The 18,276-nt window shown below is 44.1% G+C and overlaps 2 protein-coding genes across 5 annotated transcripts in view; one reads left to right on the top strand and one right to left on the bottom strand.

Annotated features, from left to right (window-relative positions):
- CD80 (CD80 molecule) overlaps positions 1–1,636 on the bottom strand; it is a 30,430-nt gene extending 28,794 nt beyond the window's left edge. The window contains exon 1 of one of the 2 annotated variants that reach the window (XM_055315828.1): positions 1,481–1,636. The gene's annotated coding sequence lies outside the window, so the exon portion shown is untranslated. Of the gene's footprint in view, positions 1–113; positions 172–1,480 lie in introns of those variants that run through there. The other variant, XM_055315830.1, reaches the window with a different exon arrangement.
- Positions 1,637–8,841: 7,205 nt separating this feature from the next.
- Positions 8,842–17,191, top strand: ADPRH (ADP-ribosylarginine hydrolase). 3 transcript variants are annotated; one of them, XM_055315822.1, is made up of 5 exons: positions 8,842–8,895; positions 10,119–10,243; positions 11,423–11,748; positions 12,535–12,895; positions 14,461–17,191. In XM_055315822.1, the coding sequence occupies exons 3-5, from the start codon at positions 11,436–11,438 to the stop codon at positions 14,873–14,875; spliced, it is 1,089 nt and encodes a 362-aa protein (XP_055171797.1). In that variant the 5' UTR covers positions 8,842–8,895; positions 10,119–10,243; positions 11,423–11,435; the 3' UTR covers positions 14,876–17,191. The 3 variants fall into 3 exon arrangements, with proteins under 3 accessions (XP_055171797.1, XP_055171798.1, XP_055171796.1); XM_055315823.1 differs by lacking the exon at positions 8,842–8,895 and adding an exon at positions 8,979–9,150; XM_055315821.1 differs by lacking the exon at positions 8,842–8,895 and adding an exon at positions 8,979–9,188.
- Positions 17,192–18,276: the final 1,085 nt, after the last annotated feature.

Genomic DNA, 18,276 nt, shown 5'->3' with positions numbered 1-18,276 from the left:
GCAAGGAGCACCTAGCAGAGTGCCATGCTATATTAGTAAGGATTCTCCAAAGAACCAGAACCAAAAAGTATACATATGGAGGGAAAGAGGTTTATTTTAAGGAACCAACTCACCTGATTGTGGAGGTTGGCAAGTCCAAATCTGTGAAGTAGGTAGCAGGCTGGATGGAGATCCAGGAAAGAGCAGATGCTGTAGCTCAACTCTTTCATTGCAAAATGAATAAACCTTTTAGAATTTTTGTTTTAAAGACTTTACTTATTTATTCAAGAGAGACACAGAGAGAGAGAGGCAGAGACACAGGCAGAGGGAGAAGCAGGCTCCCTGTGGGGAGCCCAATGTGGGACTCGATTCTGGATCCTGGAATTATGACCTGAGCCAAAGGCAGATGCTCAACCACTGAGCCACCGAGGCTTTCTTTTTTAGAATTTCTAAAAAAGAAAAGGAAGAGAGTTTTATTTGAACCTGAGTTAGGACAGCTGCCTGGGATACACAATCTTCAGAAAGACAGGGCTCCTGTAAGGGAACATTGAATAGGGTTATGTACTTTTTTACATAAAAAGTTACAAATTCTGGGAAGCCTGGGTGGCTCAGCGGTTGAGTGTCTGCCTTCAGCCCGGGGTGTGATCCCGGGGTCTCGGGATCGAGTCCCACATCGGGCTCCCTGCATGGAGCCTGCTTCTCCCTCTGCCTGTGTCTCTGCCTCCCTCCCTGTCTCTCATGAATAAAAATAAATAAAATCTTTAAAACAAAAAGTTACAAATTCTTAGACACAGCACTTCAGAATGTTGCAGACCTTAAGTTTCTAATATATGCAGGATCTTATGACTAATCTTCTGGGAAGGAGGGAAATTTCTTACTTTTTCTCGTCTTTTGTGTTCAGAACATACCTTTTTGGTGATTTTCTTTCATCAAGCAGATGTACAATGTGTGCTCTGGGCAGAAATAGAGCACGTGCTTTGAGGTCCTGCCGAATCAATTTGACTTGGTAAATATTAAAGTATAGCTTCCCTAGGAGCCCAGGAGCAGGGCCCACAAACATTAAAAGTTGAAAACTTGGGGCTCCTGGGTGGCTCAGTCAGTCAGGCACCTGCCCTCTGCTCAGGGTCCTGGGATCCAGCCCCGCATCGGGCTCCCTGCTGCTTCTCCCTCTCCCTCTGCAGCTTCCCCTGCTTATGCACACACACACTCTCTCTCTCAAATAAATAAATAAAATCTTAAAAATAAAATTTTTAAAAAAGTTGAAAAACTTCTTTTATCAAGTCTCAAGACAGTGTGCTGGCATTATTCCTCCGTCCATGGTGGAGGTCAGTCTTTTTTTCTCTTAAGGCCTTCCACTGATTTGGTCAAGATTGCTGGCATCATGGAATATCATTGGCTTTCCTCAATATCTACTGATTTCAGTGTTCATCCCATCTAAAAACTACCTTCACAGAAACATCTAGAAAAATGTTTGACCAAATATCTGAGTATCATTGCTTACCCCAAGGTAATATGCTCGCCGAGTTTTCTGAATTGAGTTGATGTTACAGGATCTGTGAACAGTGGCTTTGGGCTTCCAATTTCTCCTGTACTAGCTTTTTTTCTGTTTTCTTCTAAAAAGCCTCTACTTCATTTTCTTCTCCACTGTGTCATTTTAGCAAGAGTATATCGAAGTCCTGTTCTGTGGTATGATTTCCTTTGAATCTTTTTGTTATTTTGTGTCTGTTAGAGAGTTCAAGGGGCCCTGCCTATTAACCATTTCCTGTTACCAAGTGCACAAAGCTTTTTTTCTCTCTCTCGCTCTCAAGCTCTCATGCTTTAACTAGGTGTGGTATTACTTGGGACCATGAAGTGGCAAAGATTTGTTTAATTTCCTGTTTTTCAGTTATTTGTGCTTCTGTTTTCCTTGGAATGAACCAGCTTCAACTACCTTGGCTGGAGAACAACAAAACAGCAAGGCTTCATTTTCTTTGTATCGATATGAAAGGGAGTCTATTCCAGAGGCACTATCTTATCTGAGCATTTGAAATTAATGATATTAAAAATACTATCACTAATGACAGAAATGCTCACAATGGAAAGCTTAGTGGTTAAAAATAATATAAAGTTGTATATACAAAATGATCTAATTTTTTTTCAAGAAACGTGCATAAGATAAAGACTACATATAGTGTGAGTGAGAAAATGTGAGTGGTTCTGTTTTTTTTCTATATTTTCTAAAATTTCTTTATACACATAACATATAAAAATTCTAATTGTGAAATATTAAAAGTTTCTCCTTAGTCCTGGCAAACTCTCCCATTACTCTCTTCAGAGGTAATCATAATCATTAACAACTTGATGTGTATCCTTTCAGCCATTTTCTCTCACACACACAAAGAGTTTTTTTTTTTTTTTTTAAATAAGATCATATATATTCTTCATTTTCAGATTTGATTTTGGGGGGGACACCTGGGTGGCTCAGTGGTTGAGAGTCTGCCTTCTACTCAGGGTGTGATCTCTGAGTTCTGGGATCAAGTCCCGCATCGGGCTCCCTGCATGGAGCCTGCTTCTCCCTCTGCCTGTGTCTCTGCCTCTCTCTCTGTGTCTCTCATGAATAAATAAATAAAATCTTTTAAAAATAAATAAATAAATAAAATTCGATTTTCTTTTTTTACCTACAAATATCTCTAAGCTCTTTCCATGTAAGCTTATTTACCCAAAGTCTTATTTAAATGTCTACCTCATGGTTTTGAACAGTTACATAATTGTGCCATGATTTAGGAGAAGGAAATGCATACTCCCTACATGGGACATATTGAAGTTATTTTCAACTTTCTTCTATTAGAAACAATTCTGCAAAGAACATTCAGGAACATTTATCTTCATGAACATGTGTGGCTATTTCTTTAGGAGAGTTTTCCCAACATTTCTGCTGGAAGTATGTATTACTTTTATCATTAAAAAATGTAAACAAGGATGCCTGGGTGGCTCAGTCAGTTAAGCATCTCCCTTCAGCTCAGGTCATGATTTTGGAGTCCTGGGATGAGCCCCACATAGGGTTCCCTGCTCAGCGGGAAATCTGCCTCTCCCTCTCAATCTACCCCTGTCCTAGCTCATGCTTTCTCTTGCTCTCTCTCAAATAAATATTTTTTTAATGTAAACATTTCATTAAAAAGCATTTTTAAAATATCATGAGTCAGCAGCACATTGCCCTTTCATCCTCCAGTGGTCAAGACAGTGAGCTGCACAAGTATAGGGACCATTGCGAAAACTTCCTCATATAAAGGAGTAGCCAAGTGGTGCACATAGGGCTTCCTCAGAAGTATTAGCATTTACAGACCCTTTGTTGGTAATAGAGGCTTTAGCAGCATTCAGCCAAGACTCAAACCCTGTTATTATCACATGTTGAAAGACAACCCTAATACATGGGTTTGATAGCAAGCCTATAAATAGTCTGATTTATGCTGATTGCAGTATCATATATATATATATATATATATATATATATATATATATATATATATTTGATGCATATTGTTCTCCTACCGCAGGGTTGGGTTAAATTGAGGCAAGGAACAAGGGTATGTGGATTTAGTATTCTAACTTTATAAAAGGGATGTGTGGAACAATTTAGGCATATAACAGCATCTGGGATTTCAGCAAAATTCCTTACAGGGTAAACTAAGGAGTCACTGCTGTCAGGACAGACTGAGGTTTCTGATGACAAATCTAACACTTGGAGAGGCTTCCCCCTTTTACAAGGGGTTGGCAAATGCTGACAAAAGCATTGTCTTCCCATGAAAAAGAAGGTGAAAAAAAGAATGAACAAGGGAAAGGAGGTTTATAGGCTTGTTCTGGTCATCTTAGGTCAAACTTCTAGGAGCTGTCTTCTTTACCTGCCGTCTGCTTCAACTTTACTTTCAGGTCACCAGCTCATGTGCCCAGTTGGGGTTTGGTGGATTCTTTAGTGTGACACATGGATTATTCCCAGGGTTATTCCCTGGAGTTTAGTGACATTGTGGTTGGTTAACAGTACCTGATAGGAGTTCTTCCAATGAGGCTGAAGAGAGTCTTTCTGGAGTTGTCTTTTCCAAGAGACAAAAATCTCTGGGTTGTAAGGAATGATGCTTGAGGTCTTCATCTCCTGGGAGTGTACTATGGAAAGACTGTTCTACAAGAGCATGGTTATTTTCAACAGAAGCAATTAGGCCTTTACAGAATCGAAGTATACCTCCTTTTATCAGTTGTAGATCAAAGGAAACAGGAGCCATGTGCATTGGGCACCCTGCGATTATCTCAAAGGGTGAGAGTTTATGGGTTCCAGAAGGTATGGACCTGAGACTTAGAAGGACTGATGGCATTGCCTTTGGCCAGGGTATTTAAAGAGTCTCTACAAATTTTGCTAACTGAGTCTTAACAATGCTGTTAGTGCATTTAACTAGATGTGAGGATTGAGGGTGTAAGCACAAAGTGTCACAGAACTGTCCAAATAGCACAGACCTTTTTTGACCAATGAAGTGAGTTCTCCAGTCACTATGAAGTTCAAGGTGGGGGCATTCCCCAGGTAGGGATAATATTTTCTAACAGGATTTTAGCTACAGAAGAGGCAGTAGACTACCTATAGGGAAAAGCATCAGTCCAATGAGAAAACATACAACCCATGACTAAAACATCATTTTTATCCCTTAGGTGGGAAAAGCTGAATGAAATCCATTTGCCAAACCTCAAACGGCCCATTGGGGAATTTAAAGTGTCCAGGGACAGTTGTATTTTGTACTTCTCTAGGTTATGTTTTGGGCAAGTGGAGCAAACAAAATAGGCAGTTTTTGCAGCTCTATTGTTATTTCCCTGCCAGTATGGGCTCATAAATACAGTGAACCAATGATTCAATATATTTACATTAATCAGTAATGGGAATTTTAAGGCCTCTGGCAAGACTGAGTTTCTTTTTTTTAAGATTTTATTTATTTATTCATCACACACACACACACACACACACGCACAGAGGCGGAGACACAGGCAGAGGGAGAAGCAGGCTCCATGCAGGGAGCCCGACATGGGACTCGATCCCGGGACTCCAGGATCACACCCTGGACCAAAGGCAGGCGCTAAACCACTGAGCTGCCCAGGGATCCCCAATACTGAGTTTCTATTTGGGCCAAGCCAAAGTTCTCTTTTTACTGAACCAACAGTTATTAGATTTCCAATTTTGTTTTCCCTTTTCTGGGGCCAATTGCTGAGCATCTCTAGTCAATTTTTCTAGATTATCATTGGGGGAACATCCCCATGGACCATGACAGAGACTTGGTTCTTCTGAGTGCAGTGTGCATGGTGGAAATGTCAGCAAGGTGTTTGGAACACCCAGGGACCTGAAAAATAGCCAAAGTGACTAGTAGGAATATGGTATCTAATAATATTAGTATGACATCTAATAATACGGCATTTTGAAGGTAAGAACCACTTAAAATTTTACCTTTGTTGGAAGTTAAGGAAGCCTCAGTTTCCATAGCATTCCAAAGTCATGAGCTATTCCAAAGACCTATCTCAGGTCAGTATAGATATTCGCAGTTGGCCCTTGGCTAAATACAGGCCTCCGTGAGAGTGTACAATTCAGCCTGCTATACTAAGATAGCCAAAGGCAATGGTGCCACCTCAAGAGCTTCAAAAGGAGTTGCTGTTATATAGCTATCATAATATTTGTCATTTTCACCTTTTAAATAGGAAGCCTTAGTAAACCATGAAAAGTCAGCATTATCCAAAGCACTTTCCTGTAAGTTATCATGGGGGGTCAGAAGGTGATATGTCAGTATTGAGCAGTAGTAAGAGGTTTCGTCCGTGGAGGAAGGAAGAATAGCGGAGTTAAGGTTATTACGGTGAGGAAGAATCTGAGAAGTGGTTAGCAAGATTTTATAGGAGGTGAGGCGACTAGATGAAAGGTGTTGAGTATGGTGAGAATTTAGAAAAGCTTCTACCACATGGAGTGCAAGAATACTTGAGGGGAAGGGAATCTCATGATTAAAAGAACTGTGGTAGGAAGGGTCTGAGACAAGTTTAGGGTACCCTTATATTGTAAGGTCTAGCTATTGGCTATAATACCCTTGGGGTCAATGTGGTCCCCATGTTTTTGGATAGTACCATAAGAGCATTCCCATTTTTTTCTTTTAAAGATTTCATTTATTTATTCATGAGAGACACACAAAGAGAGGCAGAGACCTAGGCGAAGGGAGAAGCAGGCTCCTCTGGGGAGCCTAATGTGGGACTTGATTCCAGGACCCTGGGATCGTGACCTGAACCAAAGGCAGACACTCAACCACTGAGCCACCCAGGAGCCCCATTCCCTTTTTTTTTTAAACATACAAAAAAGAAGAAGAGAAATTGATAATTGGGATGCCAAGAGCAGAGGGATTTATGAAGTTTTCTCTTAAGGCTTCAAAGGCAAGGTCATCTGGCACCTGGGTAGCTAAGTTGTTTAAGCATTTGCCTTTGGCTTAGGTCATAATCCCAGAGTCCTGGGATCGAGCCCCTCTCCCTCTGCTGCTCCCCCTGCTTATGTGTCTCTTGCTCTCATTCTCTGTCAAATAAATCTTTATTTATTTAAAAAAGATTTTATTTATTTATTCATGAGAGACACAGAGAGAGAGAGAGAGGCAGAGACACAGGCAGAGGGAGAAGCAGGCTCCATGCAGAGAACCCAATGTGGGACTTGATACTGGATCCTGGGATCACACCCTGAGTTGAAGTCAGACGCTCAATCGCTAAGCCACCCAGGTGTCCCTCAAATAAATCTTTAAACAAAATCATCTTGATCTTCCTAAATAATATGGTCAAGTTTATTGTTTTTTAGGAAAACATCTAGAAGATAGGCCATAAGAGAGAAGTTTGGACAATTTCCACAGTCGGTAGCTAGGTAGCCCCTTAAAAACCTCATAGTTGGTACTTAGTTTTGGGTTTTGGGAAATTTCAAGATGACATGAAACCTATTTGGATCTAAATGTAGTCCTTGTTCCAAAATCAGGTGCCCTAGGTATCAAACCTGAGTTGTTTTTTTGTTTTGTTTTTTCAAACCTGAGTTGGAATAAACCAGTTTTTCCTTGGAGGCTTTATGTCCCTTTAAGGCTAAAAGTTTTAACAGATGAATGCTGTCTACCTACAAAGAGGTTTGGGCAAGGGATCAGAAAAGCAAGTCATTTACATAGTGTAAGAGGGTAGAATGTTCAGGAAATCTTTTGGCATCTAGATCAACCTTTAAGGTTTGTGAGAAGTAAGAAGAGGTTTCAGTACAGCCCTGGAGCATTACCATTCAGGTGTATTAATGTGGTTTCCAAGTCAAGGCAAAGCTATCAGCTGGCCTCATGCACTGGGGTGCTGAAGAAGGCAGCACATAAAATCAACCGCAGTAAATAATGTGCCTTCAGCAGGGATGGAGGCTAATAAAGTATGGGTGTTGGTAAAACGAGGCGGTGAAGGATGACAACACTGTTTATGGCTCAGAGTTCCTGGACAACACTCCACCTGAAGCCATTTGGTAGCGTGAATGAGTCAGCAGTCTAAGTGACAGCAAGGTTCACAGGCACCATTAAGTGAAGGGAAACTAATGCCTAAGAGCCTCCCCCACCCCCAGTTATTATTTATATCCAAGCCAAAGAAACACTTTTCCCATGGATTCTTCCAGAAAGAGCAGCATGAAATACAGACCATATCCTCAACAGGCATCTTAAACTGAAACAGTTAGGAGTTTGATAGGGATACTTATTAAAAATGTCCGTGGGTGGGGGAATTTTGATCACATCCTTGGAGGCTGACGGTGATTTGATTTTTGTAAATGATCAAAAGTCATTTTGGGGGCAGCCCCGGTGGCCCAGGGTTTTAGCGCCACTTGTGCCGAGGGTGTGACCCTGGGGACCCTGGATGGAGTCCCACCTCGGGCTCCCTGCGTGGAGCCTGCTTCTCCCTCTGTGTCTCGGCCTCTCTCTCTCTCTCTCTCTCTCTCTCCCCCTCTCTGTCTCTATGAATAAATTAAAAAAGATTAAAAAAAAAGTCACTTTGGCTCAGGGTGGTGGTGGAGGTGGAAGACAGCACAAGGGAGCACTCTGGAGTAATGAGAATCATCTGTGTCTTGGTCGTGGTTATGCAGGTACACACATTTATTAGAACTCATTGAACAGCACACCCAAAGGAGTACATTTGCATCTCGGTTAAAAATAAAACCCAAGAAACTGCCAGGCCAAGACTGGGGAATTACACCCATTAAGATAGGCACAGCAAATTAAAGTTCTGGACAAGGGTATGGAATACCTACAAACGGTGATTCTGATTCTTTTCAAGGGTGACATTATTAACTTATCCAGACTAAAACGCCGTTAGTTTTTCTTTGCCTTCTTCTACTAACAGGATGCAAAAAATCCTAATAGATGATGATGACCAAATAAATGATGCGTTAAAATGAATCTAATCCTTACAGCCACCATCACAGGTCAGTGCTATTTTCCCATTTTAGGAGAGGGGCTCGGACCCCCCCCCCGGGCCCCCCGGGCGCCCCTTGCACTCAGTGTCCTCTCTGCAGGGTCTGGCCACACCGGGACCCACCAGAATCCCCCAAAGCCGGGAAAAGGGCTGCAGGTGAGTCATCGTCACTCAGTCCGAGAGTCTGGTTCCCTGAGCCGCGACAGCCGCGACATTCCGACATGCCAGGCGGTGTCGCGGCCGTCGCCAGCCCAGGTGGCCGGGGACGCAGCCCGGGTAGTCCCCGTTCGGGCGCGGAGGGGATGCGCTGCCGGGAAGCCGGGGCCGGTACTCGCCACGGTCCGCGGGCCCTGCGCTCCCGAGTGCGCCTGCGCGGCCCCGCCCCCGCCCCGCCCCGCGCCTGCGCGCCCCAGATGCCGCGCGCCTTCCGCGCACCCGGCCCCTCGCGCGCGCCTCGGCACCTGCCGTCAGGTAACCCCTCCCCGCCGTCCTCCGCCTCCGCGGGCGCTCCCCACCCCCCGCTCCCTCCCGGAGGTGCCGCGGCCGCTCTACCCTCCTTCCCCCGACCCCTCCCCTCCTCGGCCCCGCGCGCGTGCGCGTCCCCCGCCACCTCCGCCGCCCCCTGCCCGCGACCGCGTCCCCACCGCCGCTTTAAAAAAAAAAAAAAAAAGGCGAGGGCTGCCGGGGGGCAGCTGCCAGCTGGGCCTTAGTGTTGAAGTTTTGAAGGTATTTGGATGTACAGTTCGGGGCCAAGGATGCAGACGGTAGGAGGGAGTTTAAGGGAGGACGGCGTGCTGGAGGCGGGAGGCTGAGCGCCGCCGCGCGAACGTGGGGAGAGAATTTCCGAGGACAGAGGTGGCCCTCGTCCCCCCGCCCTCGCTGGCAGCTCGGAAGAAGCACGCGTCCAGACGGAGCCGGGAGGGATTGCGGAGTAGGAGCCCCGACGTTGGGGGGGGCAGGCAGGGGGGTAGGAGTCGGTCCTTAGAGCGCTAGGGGCAGCCGGGTGGTCCAGCGGTTAGCGCCGCCTGCAGCCCGGGGCGTGACCCTGGGGACCCGGAGTCCAGTCCCGCGTCGGGCTCCCTGCTTGGAGCCTGCTTCTCCCTCTGCCTGGGTCTCTGCCTCTCTCTCTCTCTCTCTCTCTCTCTCTCTCTCTCTCTCTCTCTGTGTCTCATGAATAAATAAATAAAATCTTAAAAAACAAAAACAAAAAACAAAACAAAAAAACAACTAGGCTTGGGACGGCTGGGTGGTGCAGTGGTAAGGATCCCCCTTCAACTCAGCGTCCTGATGCCGAATTCTGCGTTGGGCTCCCCGCATAATAAATAAATAAATATCTTTTAAAATATAATAATAAATAAAAATCTTAAAAACAAACAAACAAACAACTAAGCTTGGTCTCCGAAGGTCGCAGCGCAGGATGGGAGCTCCTACTCTTTTTTTTTTTTTTTTTTTTTTTTTTTTACAGACGGGGAAATCAAGGTCCTAAGTGGCGTGGCTTGTTCACAGTCGTGTACCTGATTCTTGGCAGAGCCAGGAAGTCGAGTTCCTAGGCATCCTCTTGTAAATGATAAAATATGATAAAATAACGTTTTACAAATCTCCTTTGTAGGTCAAGAAAGTCAGCAGGACCAGTAACTTGAGTTTGGTGTGCTCAACCAGTCTTTTTTTTTTTTTTTTTTTTTTTTTTCAACCAGTCTTCATCATTCCCTCTTCTCCCAGTGCTTGCCAGCCTGACCTCCCTGGCCCACGGCAGTGCCGCTGGAGAGGGACTTCTGGAAGCCTTGGGACTTGACCTTAACCCAGAATAAATAGGGTTTTGGTAAGTGGAGGGGAGGAAGAGCGTGGTGGGGGGTTCCTGGAAAGAGCTTGAGCTCAGGAGAAGGTGAGCGAACCCAGCTGCAGTGGGCGGTTAAGAGGGCCTGGCCTGTGCAAGGGAAGTGGGTGGGTAGAATTGGTGACTACCGTGGAGGGCTCTGAACATGAATGCAGCAGGCAGTAGAGCATAAGGGAGAATTGGAAATGCACCTGTGGGAAAACCAGCACTTTACCCGGTATTAGATTCATGGAGGGAATATTAGCCGAGATCCCAAGACTCTAGAAGCCACAACATTTAGCAGGAAGACAAGATTAAAATATACCTGTTGCCAGGAAGGCCGTGGGGAGAAAGGATTCTAGTTCGATAACAGAAAAATCTTTTCCCCTGGTTGTGTATGAGTAATAAAAGTGGTGCTTACTGTGTACTAAGCACTGTTGTAAGTGCTTTACAAAAATTCCTTATTTATCACAACAAACCAATGAGGTTGTTACCATTTTGTCACCATTTTCGAGATGTTGAGGCTGAGGCACAAAGGGGTTGCCCAAGGTGAGTAGATCTCTGCTGAGGAGAGGTGGCATGCAATCAGAAGATTCGAGTCCCAGTCCCTCCAGCACTGGCTGTGTGATTACCCTCTGAACCGCAGTTTTCTTATCTGGGAAGTAGGTATTGTAATTCCTGCCTCCTGTGGAGGCAGAGAATGTGCAGATACTTTGCAAACTGTGCATTGTGGTGCTGGTGGAAAGTACTACCATTTAATAAACCAGGGGTGCCCTTCCAAGGCCAAATCCCAACTAACAAGAGAAAATGACAAACTTGGTTTGACTTGCCGAATTGAATGGGCTTGCTGCTCACAGAGAGGCAAAGATGGAGTCATAGTTAAAATCGTTGGCTGTGGAGTCAGATGGACCTAGACTGGGAATCCCAGCCCTGCCACTTGTTAGCCCTGTGACCCAAGGCAAGCCACATAACGTTTCTGATACTGCATTATCTCGATGATCCTCAATGTACTCAGCTGTAAAATGGGTCCAATACGTTTCCCCCTAGAGCAGTTGCGAGGATTAAATGAGATGCACTTAATATATTGCCTACAAGTAGTGAGTACTCAGTAACATGTAGATGGGGCCATTATATCTTCTGACTCTTCTTTTTCCTTATCCCCTGTGTGTCTTAATATTCCCGCAGAGACAGCCTCACCATGTGTGAAGGACTTATGGAGAGGTATGTGGCTGCCATGGTGCTGAGTGCAGCTGGAGATGCCTTGGGGTACTTCAACGGGAAGTGGGAGTTTCTCCGGGATGGGGAAAAGATTCACCAGCAGCTGGCCCAGCTTGGTGGGCTGGACGCCATAGATGTGGAGAGGTGGAGAGTCAGTGATGACACAGTGATGCACCTGGCCACTGCAGAAGCTCTTGTGGAGGCTGGCAAAGTCTCGGATTTGGCTCAGTTGTATTCTCTACTTGCTAAGCATTACCAAGACTGTATGGAAGACATGGATGGCCGGGCACCAGGTGAGTGCAGCCATTGGAGGTCACGAGAGGGGGGAAAATAAAGCAGGCCCAAGGTAGTCCTTAAAAATGTTTATTGAAATTTAAATATCAAGGAGACAGTTATTTTTGGTAGATGTGATAGAAATAGAAACAACCTAAATGTCCTGTAATTTATTTAATCATGGTGACGTGTTCATAGCCATTTAAAATTATGCAGGTAAGAATTTACTGATATGGAAAGATGTTGTAAGTAAAAAAAAATGAGGATTACAAAGGGCACCCAAAGGCACCTTGTTGCTCTGGACCCATTGCTCCTTTTCTGAGCCTGGTATTCGTCACTCTCGAACCTGCAGCCTCTTTCTGGGCATTCAGGATCTCCAATGGTCAGGTTCTCCTTGGGTTCTCTAAGGACTTGGGCTCAGAGTCTGATGGTTTTGGTGGGGCCACTAACTAGCTGGTTAAGTGCTTCTGAGCAAGGTTCTTAAGCTCTGAGCCTTAGCTTAGTTGTTTAATAAAAGACAGTAATTTGTTAAACGTACCTTTTTGAGTTACTGTGTGGTCTCAGTAATAACTGATAAAGATTCCAAGACTCTATATGAATCTGATTCTTCTATCATCAGTCTTATCATACTAGGAGTTATATAGAAAGTATGGAACAGTGTTGGCTTGGGGTTTGGAGGCATTCATCGTATTTTGGGGCTTTCCCTTTCCATCAGAGAAACTTTAGAGACTGAGCTTGGTTCTTTCCTCCTGCTGGGGCCTTTCCTTTGGTTATACCGAAACTCTGCTCTACCTGACTCTTCCCAGGGTGTGCTTCAGTGCAGAATGCCATGCTGCTGAAGCCAGATGAGGCCAATGGCTGGAGGATTCCCTTTAACAGCCATGAGGGTGGCTGCGGGGCTGCCATGCGTGCCATGTGCATCGGTCTCAGATTCCCTCACCACAGCCAGCTGGGCACACTGATCCAGGTGAGCATCGAGAGTGGCAGGATGACCCACCACCACCCTACAGGCTACCTGGGAGCCCTTGTTTCTGCTCTTTTTACAGCCTATGCTGTGAACGGCAAACCTCCCAGGCAATGGGGAAAAGAACTGATGGAGGTGCTACCAGAAGCTAAAAAGTACATTATCCAATCAGGCTACTTTTTGGAGAAGAATCTTCAACACTGGTAAGTTGGTAGGTGCACGCTCCTGCTAAAAAATGATTGAATCTGGGGGGCACCTGGTGTCTCGGTCAGTTAAGCATCTGCCTTCAGCTCAGGTCATGATCTTAGGGTCCTTGGATCGAGCCCCTCATCACATTGGCCTCCCTGCTCAGCGGGGAGCCTGCTTCTCCCTCTGCTTCCCCTCCCCTGCTCATGCTTTCTCTCTCATTCCTTCTTTATCTAAAATATATGAATAAAATCTTTAAAAAAAAATAGATGTTTGATTCTGAATTTCATGCACATGTAAGCTTAAGTAGCCATCTTGGTTCTCACGATCCATTTTTGCTATCTGCTGTGTCCAGCACCACACCCCACATCCCCGCCCCACCACCTGCTAAGGATTTCAGGTTTAATGCCAGCAGTGATTGCCACCAAGTAACCAGTGAAGACCTCGATGAGTAGTACCTGCAGCTCTTCTCTGTTGTGTAGGGATCCTGTTCTGTATTCTAACCTTCTATAACTTTTGTGGTTATCCTATATTGCTATAAACTTTCCTGCTTATTTCCTGGAACTTGTTTTTTCGGTGTTGCCATGACACATGTTTTGAAATACTTGATTACAGTGCCCAAGAAATAGATTTTTTTTACTAGTTAGTTAAAAGTAGTAAAGCCACAACTTCCCTTTTTGGTGAGTTCACGTCACATCACTCTTCTTAGAATAAAAAGGTCCGGAAGCTTTCTACTGAAATCACCTGTGGTTGTGATGTTCCAAAGTTCTATCTTGAAAAAACAATACAAGTATATAAGGAGATGATATGCTAATTAGCTTTACTATAGTAATGTATTTACTGTGCCTCTATATTCTGCTTATGTTATATCATCATGTTGTATGCCTTAAACATATACAAGTTTGTTAAGAAAATAAAGTATATGCCTTGGTTGGCTAAGCATCTGCCTTCTGTTGGCTAAGCATCTGCCTTCTGTTCAGTTCTTGATCCCAGAGTCCTGGGATCAGGTCCCACGTTGTGTTTCCTGCTCAGTGGGGAGCCTGCTTCTGCCTCTTTCTGTGCCTGAAGCTCCCCCTGCTTTTATGCTCTCTCTGTCAAATAAATAAATGAAATAAAAAAGAAAAGAAAGAAAGAAGGGGTTCTGGGCAGGTCAGTCAGATAAGCTTCTAACTGTTGATCTCTGTTCCATTTTAATCTCAGGGTTGTAAGTTCAGGTCCCATGCATTGAGCTCCAGAGAGGGAAACAGAGAGAGAGAGAGAAAGAAAATAAAATAAGTTGAATGATGACACTTGACACTATTCTCAAATCAGGAAAAATAGACCTTCATTTCTCACATTTAACTTCCTGTGTATCCTTTATTTAACAACAGTATCAGTGCCTTGATTATACAAAACCTTGGCAAAAATTTATTGAACAATTCCCACTTAGAGCTCATTCTGAGTTTTTCATACAATTTTGATGTTAGTACAAGAAGCTGAAGTCATCTTGGAATCCGCCTTGTTCACACATCTATCTGGTACCTTCCCTGATGGCTTTCAAAGTTATTTTTTCAATTGACTGCAGAATTTTTCCTTCCTACAGGTCCTACTTCCAAGACCAATGGGAAAAATACCTAAAACTTAGAGGGATTTTGGATGGCAGATCAGCCCCCACCTTCCCCAAGCCCTTTGATGTGAAGGAGAGGGATCAGTTCTATACCTCCGTGAGCTACTCTGGCTGGGGTGGCAGCAGTGGACACGATGCCCCCATGATTGCCTACGATGCCATCCTGGCTGCAGGAGACTCCTGGAAGGAGCTCGCCCACCGTGCCTTTTTCCATGGTGGAGACAGTGATTCTACAGCTGCTATTGCAGGCTGCTGGTGGGGAGTGATGTATGGTCTGAAAGGAGTGAACCCCTCCAACTATGAGAAACTAGAATACAGAAACCGGCTGGAAAAGACAGCCAGGGCTTTGTATTCTCTGGGGTCAAAGGAAGATACCATAATTGCCCTTTAGGGAGATGTGATGTCATTTCTTGTGGGTTTTCCTCTCGTGTGGTCCAGTTCCTTTTCGCTTTTTTCCAAAGTCAAGAGTTTTAAGCTTGTACTCCAGGAATTTTGAGATGACATGTCCCTTGAACACCTGAAGCTCGTCTTTCCAGATTCATCCTGTTCCCGCCAAATTTGACCCTCTTTTCTACCCTGAAGAATCTTGAGCTCAGTTGACAGGGTCCACGTCCTCCCAAACTAGAAGTCTTGTAGCCTCATATTTGAGTCTTCATGTTCATCGTCTAAACTTTCACTAAATTTTTCTGTTTGTTTCAGGTTGAGTTCCCCAAAAGTGGACTCTGAGATAAAGATTTAAGTACAAATAGTTTATTGGGGAGGTGATTCCAGGAAGCAGAGATAGGAGAATGGGGAAGTGAGAGATGAGGTGGGGGGAAGCCAGTACAAGGTGCATTACTGAGCATGTTACCACTCTGGGCAGTTGGAACTTAGTCTATCCGGGTTCTCTGTGTAGGCCACTCCCCAGAGTTGTCCCACTTGAAAGGCAAGCAAACCTGAGGTGTTTATCCGCCATCTTCCATCTGATAGTGGTTGAGGACCATTCCTAGGGATGCCAGCTACCCGGTTCTTCTTGGCTTGCCTCTTGTGCAAGCCAAACACAGATGTCTTCAAGGAAAAGACTCCGAGATGCTTGCAGTGGCAAGCTGTACAGTGCATGGGAACAGTGAGGGTGATTATATGGGGTCCCAATGTCATCTGCCAATGGTTATACCTCCTAAATATCCTTCACATCTACTACCTCTTTTACCTTCTTGCACCAGCTGTTTTTCAGCTGATTTCTGCAGTCCGGGCTACTCAGGTCTGGGGAGGTGCTGCTCCTAGCTGCACTCTGTACATTACTGGCTGCAACTCTTAATGCATTACCAGTTTTACTGTTTGCTTGTCTTTCTTCTCCTCTAGACACAACCTCGCACAGTGCCTGGGAACACTGGTGCCTGATTAGGTACCTAACCAGTGTATAATAAATGAATGTTAATTAACCTGTCTGGCTCCTTAACTACAGTCTTGCCTTTCTTCTTGCGCTCCAGAGTTACCTTTACAAATAACCAATCAATCATGTTGAACTTCTACTCATGTTCTACCCAATGAATACTCACCCCCTTCATTTCCTGGTGCTCTTCCCCTTGCACTTTGACTCAGTAGATTCTTATTCATCCTTCAAAGCCCAGCTCGGGTAGATCCTTCTAGGTGAAATCTGCTGAGTGTTCGGGCGCTTGGCCACTTTCTCCTTGTACGCCCATAGCCTTCTGTCTCCAGCCCCACCACCACGCTGATCCTGTCATGTGGTTATTGAGTGTCTTCTGAGGACAATCTCAGGTTCCTCGTGAGGACTCATTTATTCTCTTTGTGGCCCGGCCCATGGGAGACATTCAAATAAGCATTTACTTTGGAAGTTCATCAAGTAGTGTGGCTGTGAATGCTTTCAGCATGCAGTTCCACATCTGTTTCAGACCCCTGCCACTTCATGGCTGCTCAGAGTAACCTGCAATGCACTGTGAGAGATGGAGAGTCTGCTGCTTTAGCCATGCACAGGTGTGAACTTCCACAAGACAAAGCTCTCAGCTCTGTATTTACAGCAGGACTCCAGCAAAGGCATGCAATTTATAATTTTATATGTAAGAGGAGAAGGAAATTCCAAAGTTCATTTTATGGCTCAAAAAACTCTTGTATGTATTTATATATTTCAGAAAACAAATGTTTTAAATATTATGATATGAAAACATTCTTCAGTAAGACAACCAACTGGAGTTGGAGACTTTCAAGGGTGCTGGGCTGCAATTCACAGAACAATAATAACTTCTTAAATTTGGGTGTCTTAAAGATTCCTTTGTATAAATATGCTGAGGACAGCTTTAGAATAATAGAAAACATAGTATATACATTTTTACACAAGATTCCTGAGCAGAAGATGTAAGTTGGAGACCCTCATGACTACTTTCAATTTCCTAGTTGGTAAGAACTGACTTTATAGCACAGAATAGTAGGTGCATTCTGCAGATGTAAGAAAAAAGGAAACATTTCTCCTTGTCTTTCTGAGGTTTCTTTTCCCACTAGTTAGGCACCTGCACTTTCAAGGTGGAACACGAGAATTCTCTTAGCACTGACCAAACAACAGACCTGAGATTTTAAACCTTACAGTTAGCAAAGAGTAGAAGAGAATTTTAACAAGTGGAATATGAAACATGACCTGTTTTATCTCTGTACCTGGTTTGGTAAATTGTTTGAATTTATTGAGAAACAAACATAAAATTTTATTTTTTCTCCAGCCACTGCCTTCAGAGTGCTCTGTTGAAGCTGCTTTTCCTGTTCCTTAGCAGATCACATAATGTTTGGTCTTTTGGTGGAGGGGTGGGAGGTGGGGAGCATAGTAAAATCCCAGTCCAATATTTTTTTAAAATTTCAGCTTCACTGAAGCATAATTGCCTATAAAGTTGTAAGATTTTTAAAGTATGCTGATTTAAAGTATGTGATTTGATGTACATACACATTATGGAAAGACTTCCCCCATCTGGTTAATGAACACATCATCACTGCACATTTGGAGGGAGTGGACAGTGAGAACATTTAAGTTCAACTCTCAGCATATTTCAGTTATATAATAGTGTTATCAACTGTCCTCATCCTGTTTTACCTCAGGTCCTCAAACCTTATTGATCTTACTGCTGAAAGTCTGTACCCTTTTACCAACCTCTCCCTATTTCCCCACCTCCCAGTCCCTGGCAACCACTTTCCTACTCTGTTTCTATGAGTTTGACCTTTTTTGTTTTTGTTTTGTTTTGTTTTGTTTTGAAGATTCCACATATAAGTGATGCCATGCAGTATTTGTCTTTTTTTTTTCTGTCTGGCTGTTTCACTTAGCGTAATGCCCTAAAGTCTATCCCTGTTGTCACAAATGGCTAGATTTCCTTCTTTCTCATAGCTGGATGATATTGCATTGTGTGTGTGTATATATCACATCTTCTTTATTCATCTGTTGACAGACACTTAGATTGTTTCCATATCTTGGCTATTGTGGATAATGCTACAGTGAACATGGAAGTGGAAACCCTTTGAGACCCTGTTTTGATTTCCTTTGGATTTCTTTTTAAAAATATTTCATTCATTTATTTGAGAGAGAGAAAGCGCACAAGCCGGGGGAGGGGCAGAGAGACAAGCAGACTCCCTGCTGAGTGGGGAGACCGATATGCAGCCACTTCCATCAGATGTCTGACTGAGCCACCCAGGTGCCCCTGATTTCCTTTGGATTTCTACCTAGAAGTGGGAATCCCACTCCAGTTTTATCAGTTCTAGAACTTTAATGTGATGCCATCCTTCCCACCACTGTTCCTGGGCCCAAGGAACTTAGAGAAG

The sequence above is a fragment of the Nyctereutes procyonoides genome, unplaced genomic scaffold (assembly GCF_905146905.1).
Source record: "Nyctereutes procyonoides isolate TBG_1078 unplaced genomic scaffold, NYPRO_anot_genome, whole genome shotgun sequence".
NCBI classification, from domain to species: domain Eukaryota; kingdom Metazoa; phylum Chordata; class Mammalia; order Carnivora; family Canidae; genus Nyctereutes; species Nyctereutes procyonoides.
The sequence above is the reverse complement of the archived record's forward strand: the minus strand, read 5'-3'. Positions and strand labels throughout refer to the sequence as shown.

Excerpts from the sequence above, each read along its gene's own strand:
- ADPRH (XM_055315822.1), top strand. The coding sequence starts at position 11,436 with ATGTGTGAAGGACTTATGGAGAGGTATGTGGCTGCCATGGTGCTGAGT. Across the intron at positions 11,749-12,534 it reads CATGGATGGCCGGGCACCAG|GGTGTGCTTCAGTGCAGAAT; the intron begins GTGAGTGCAGCC and ends GACTCTTCCCAG. Across the intron at positions 12,896-14,460 it reads GAGAAGAATCTTCAACACTG|GTCCTACTTCCAAGACCAAT; the intron begins GTAAGTTGGTAG and ends TCCTTCCTACAG.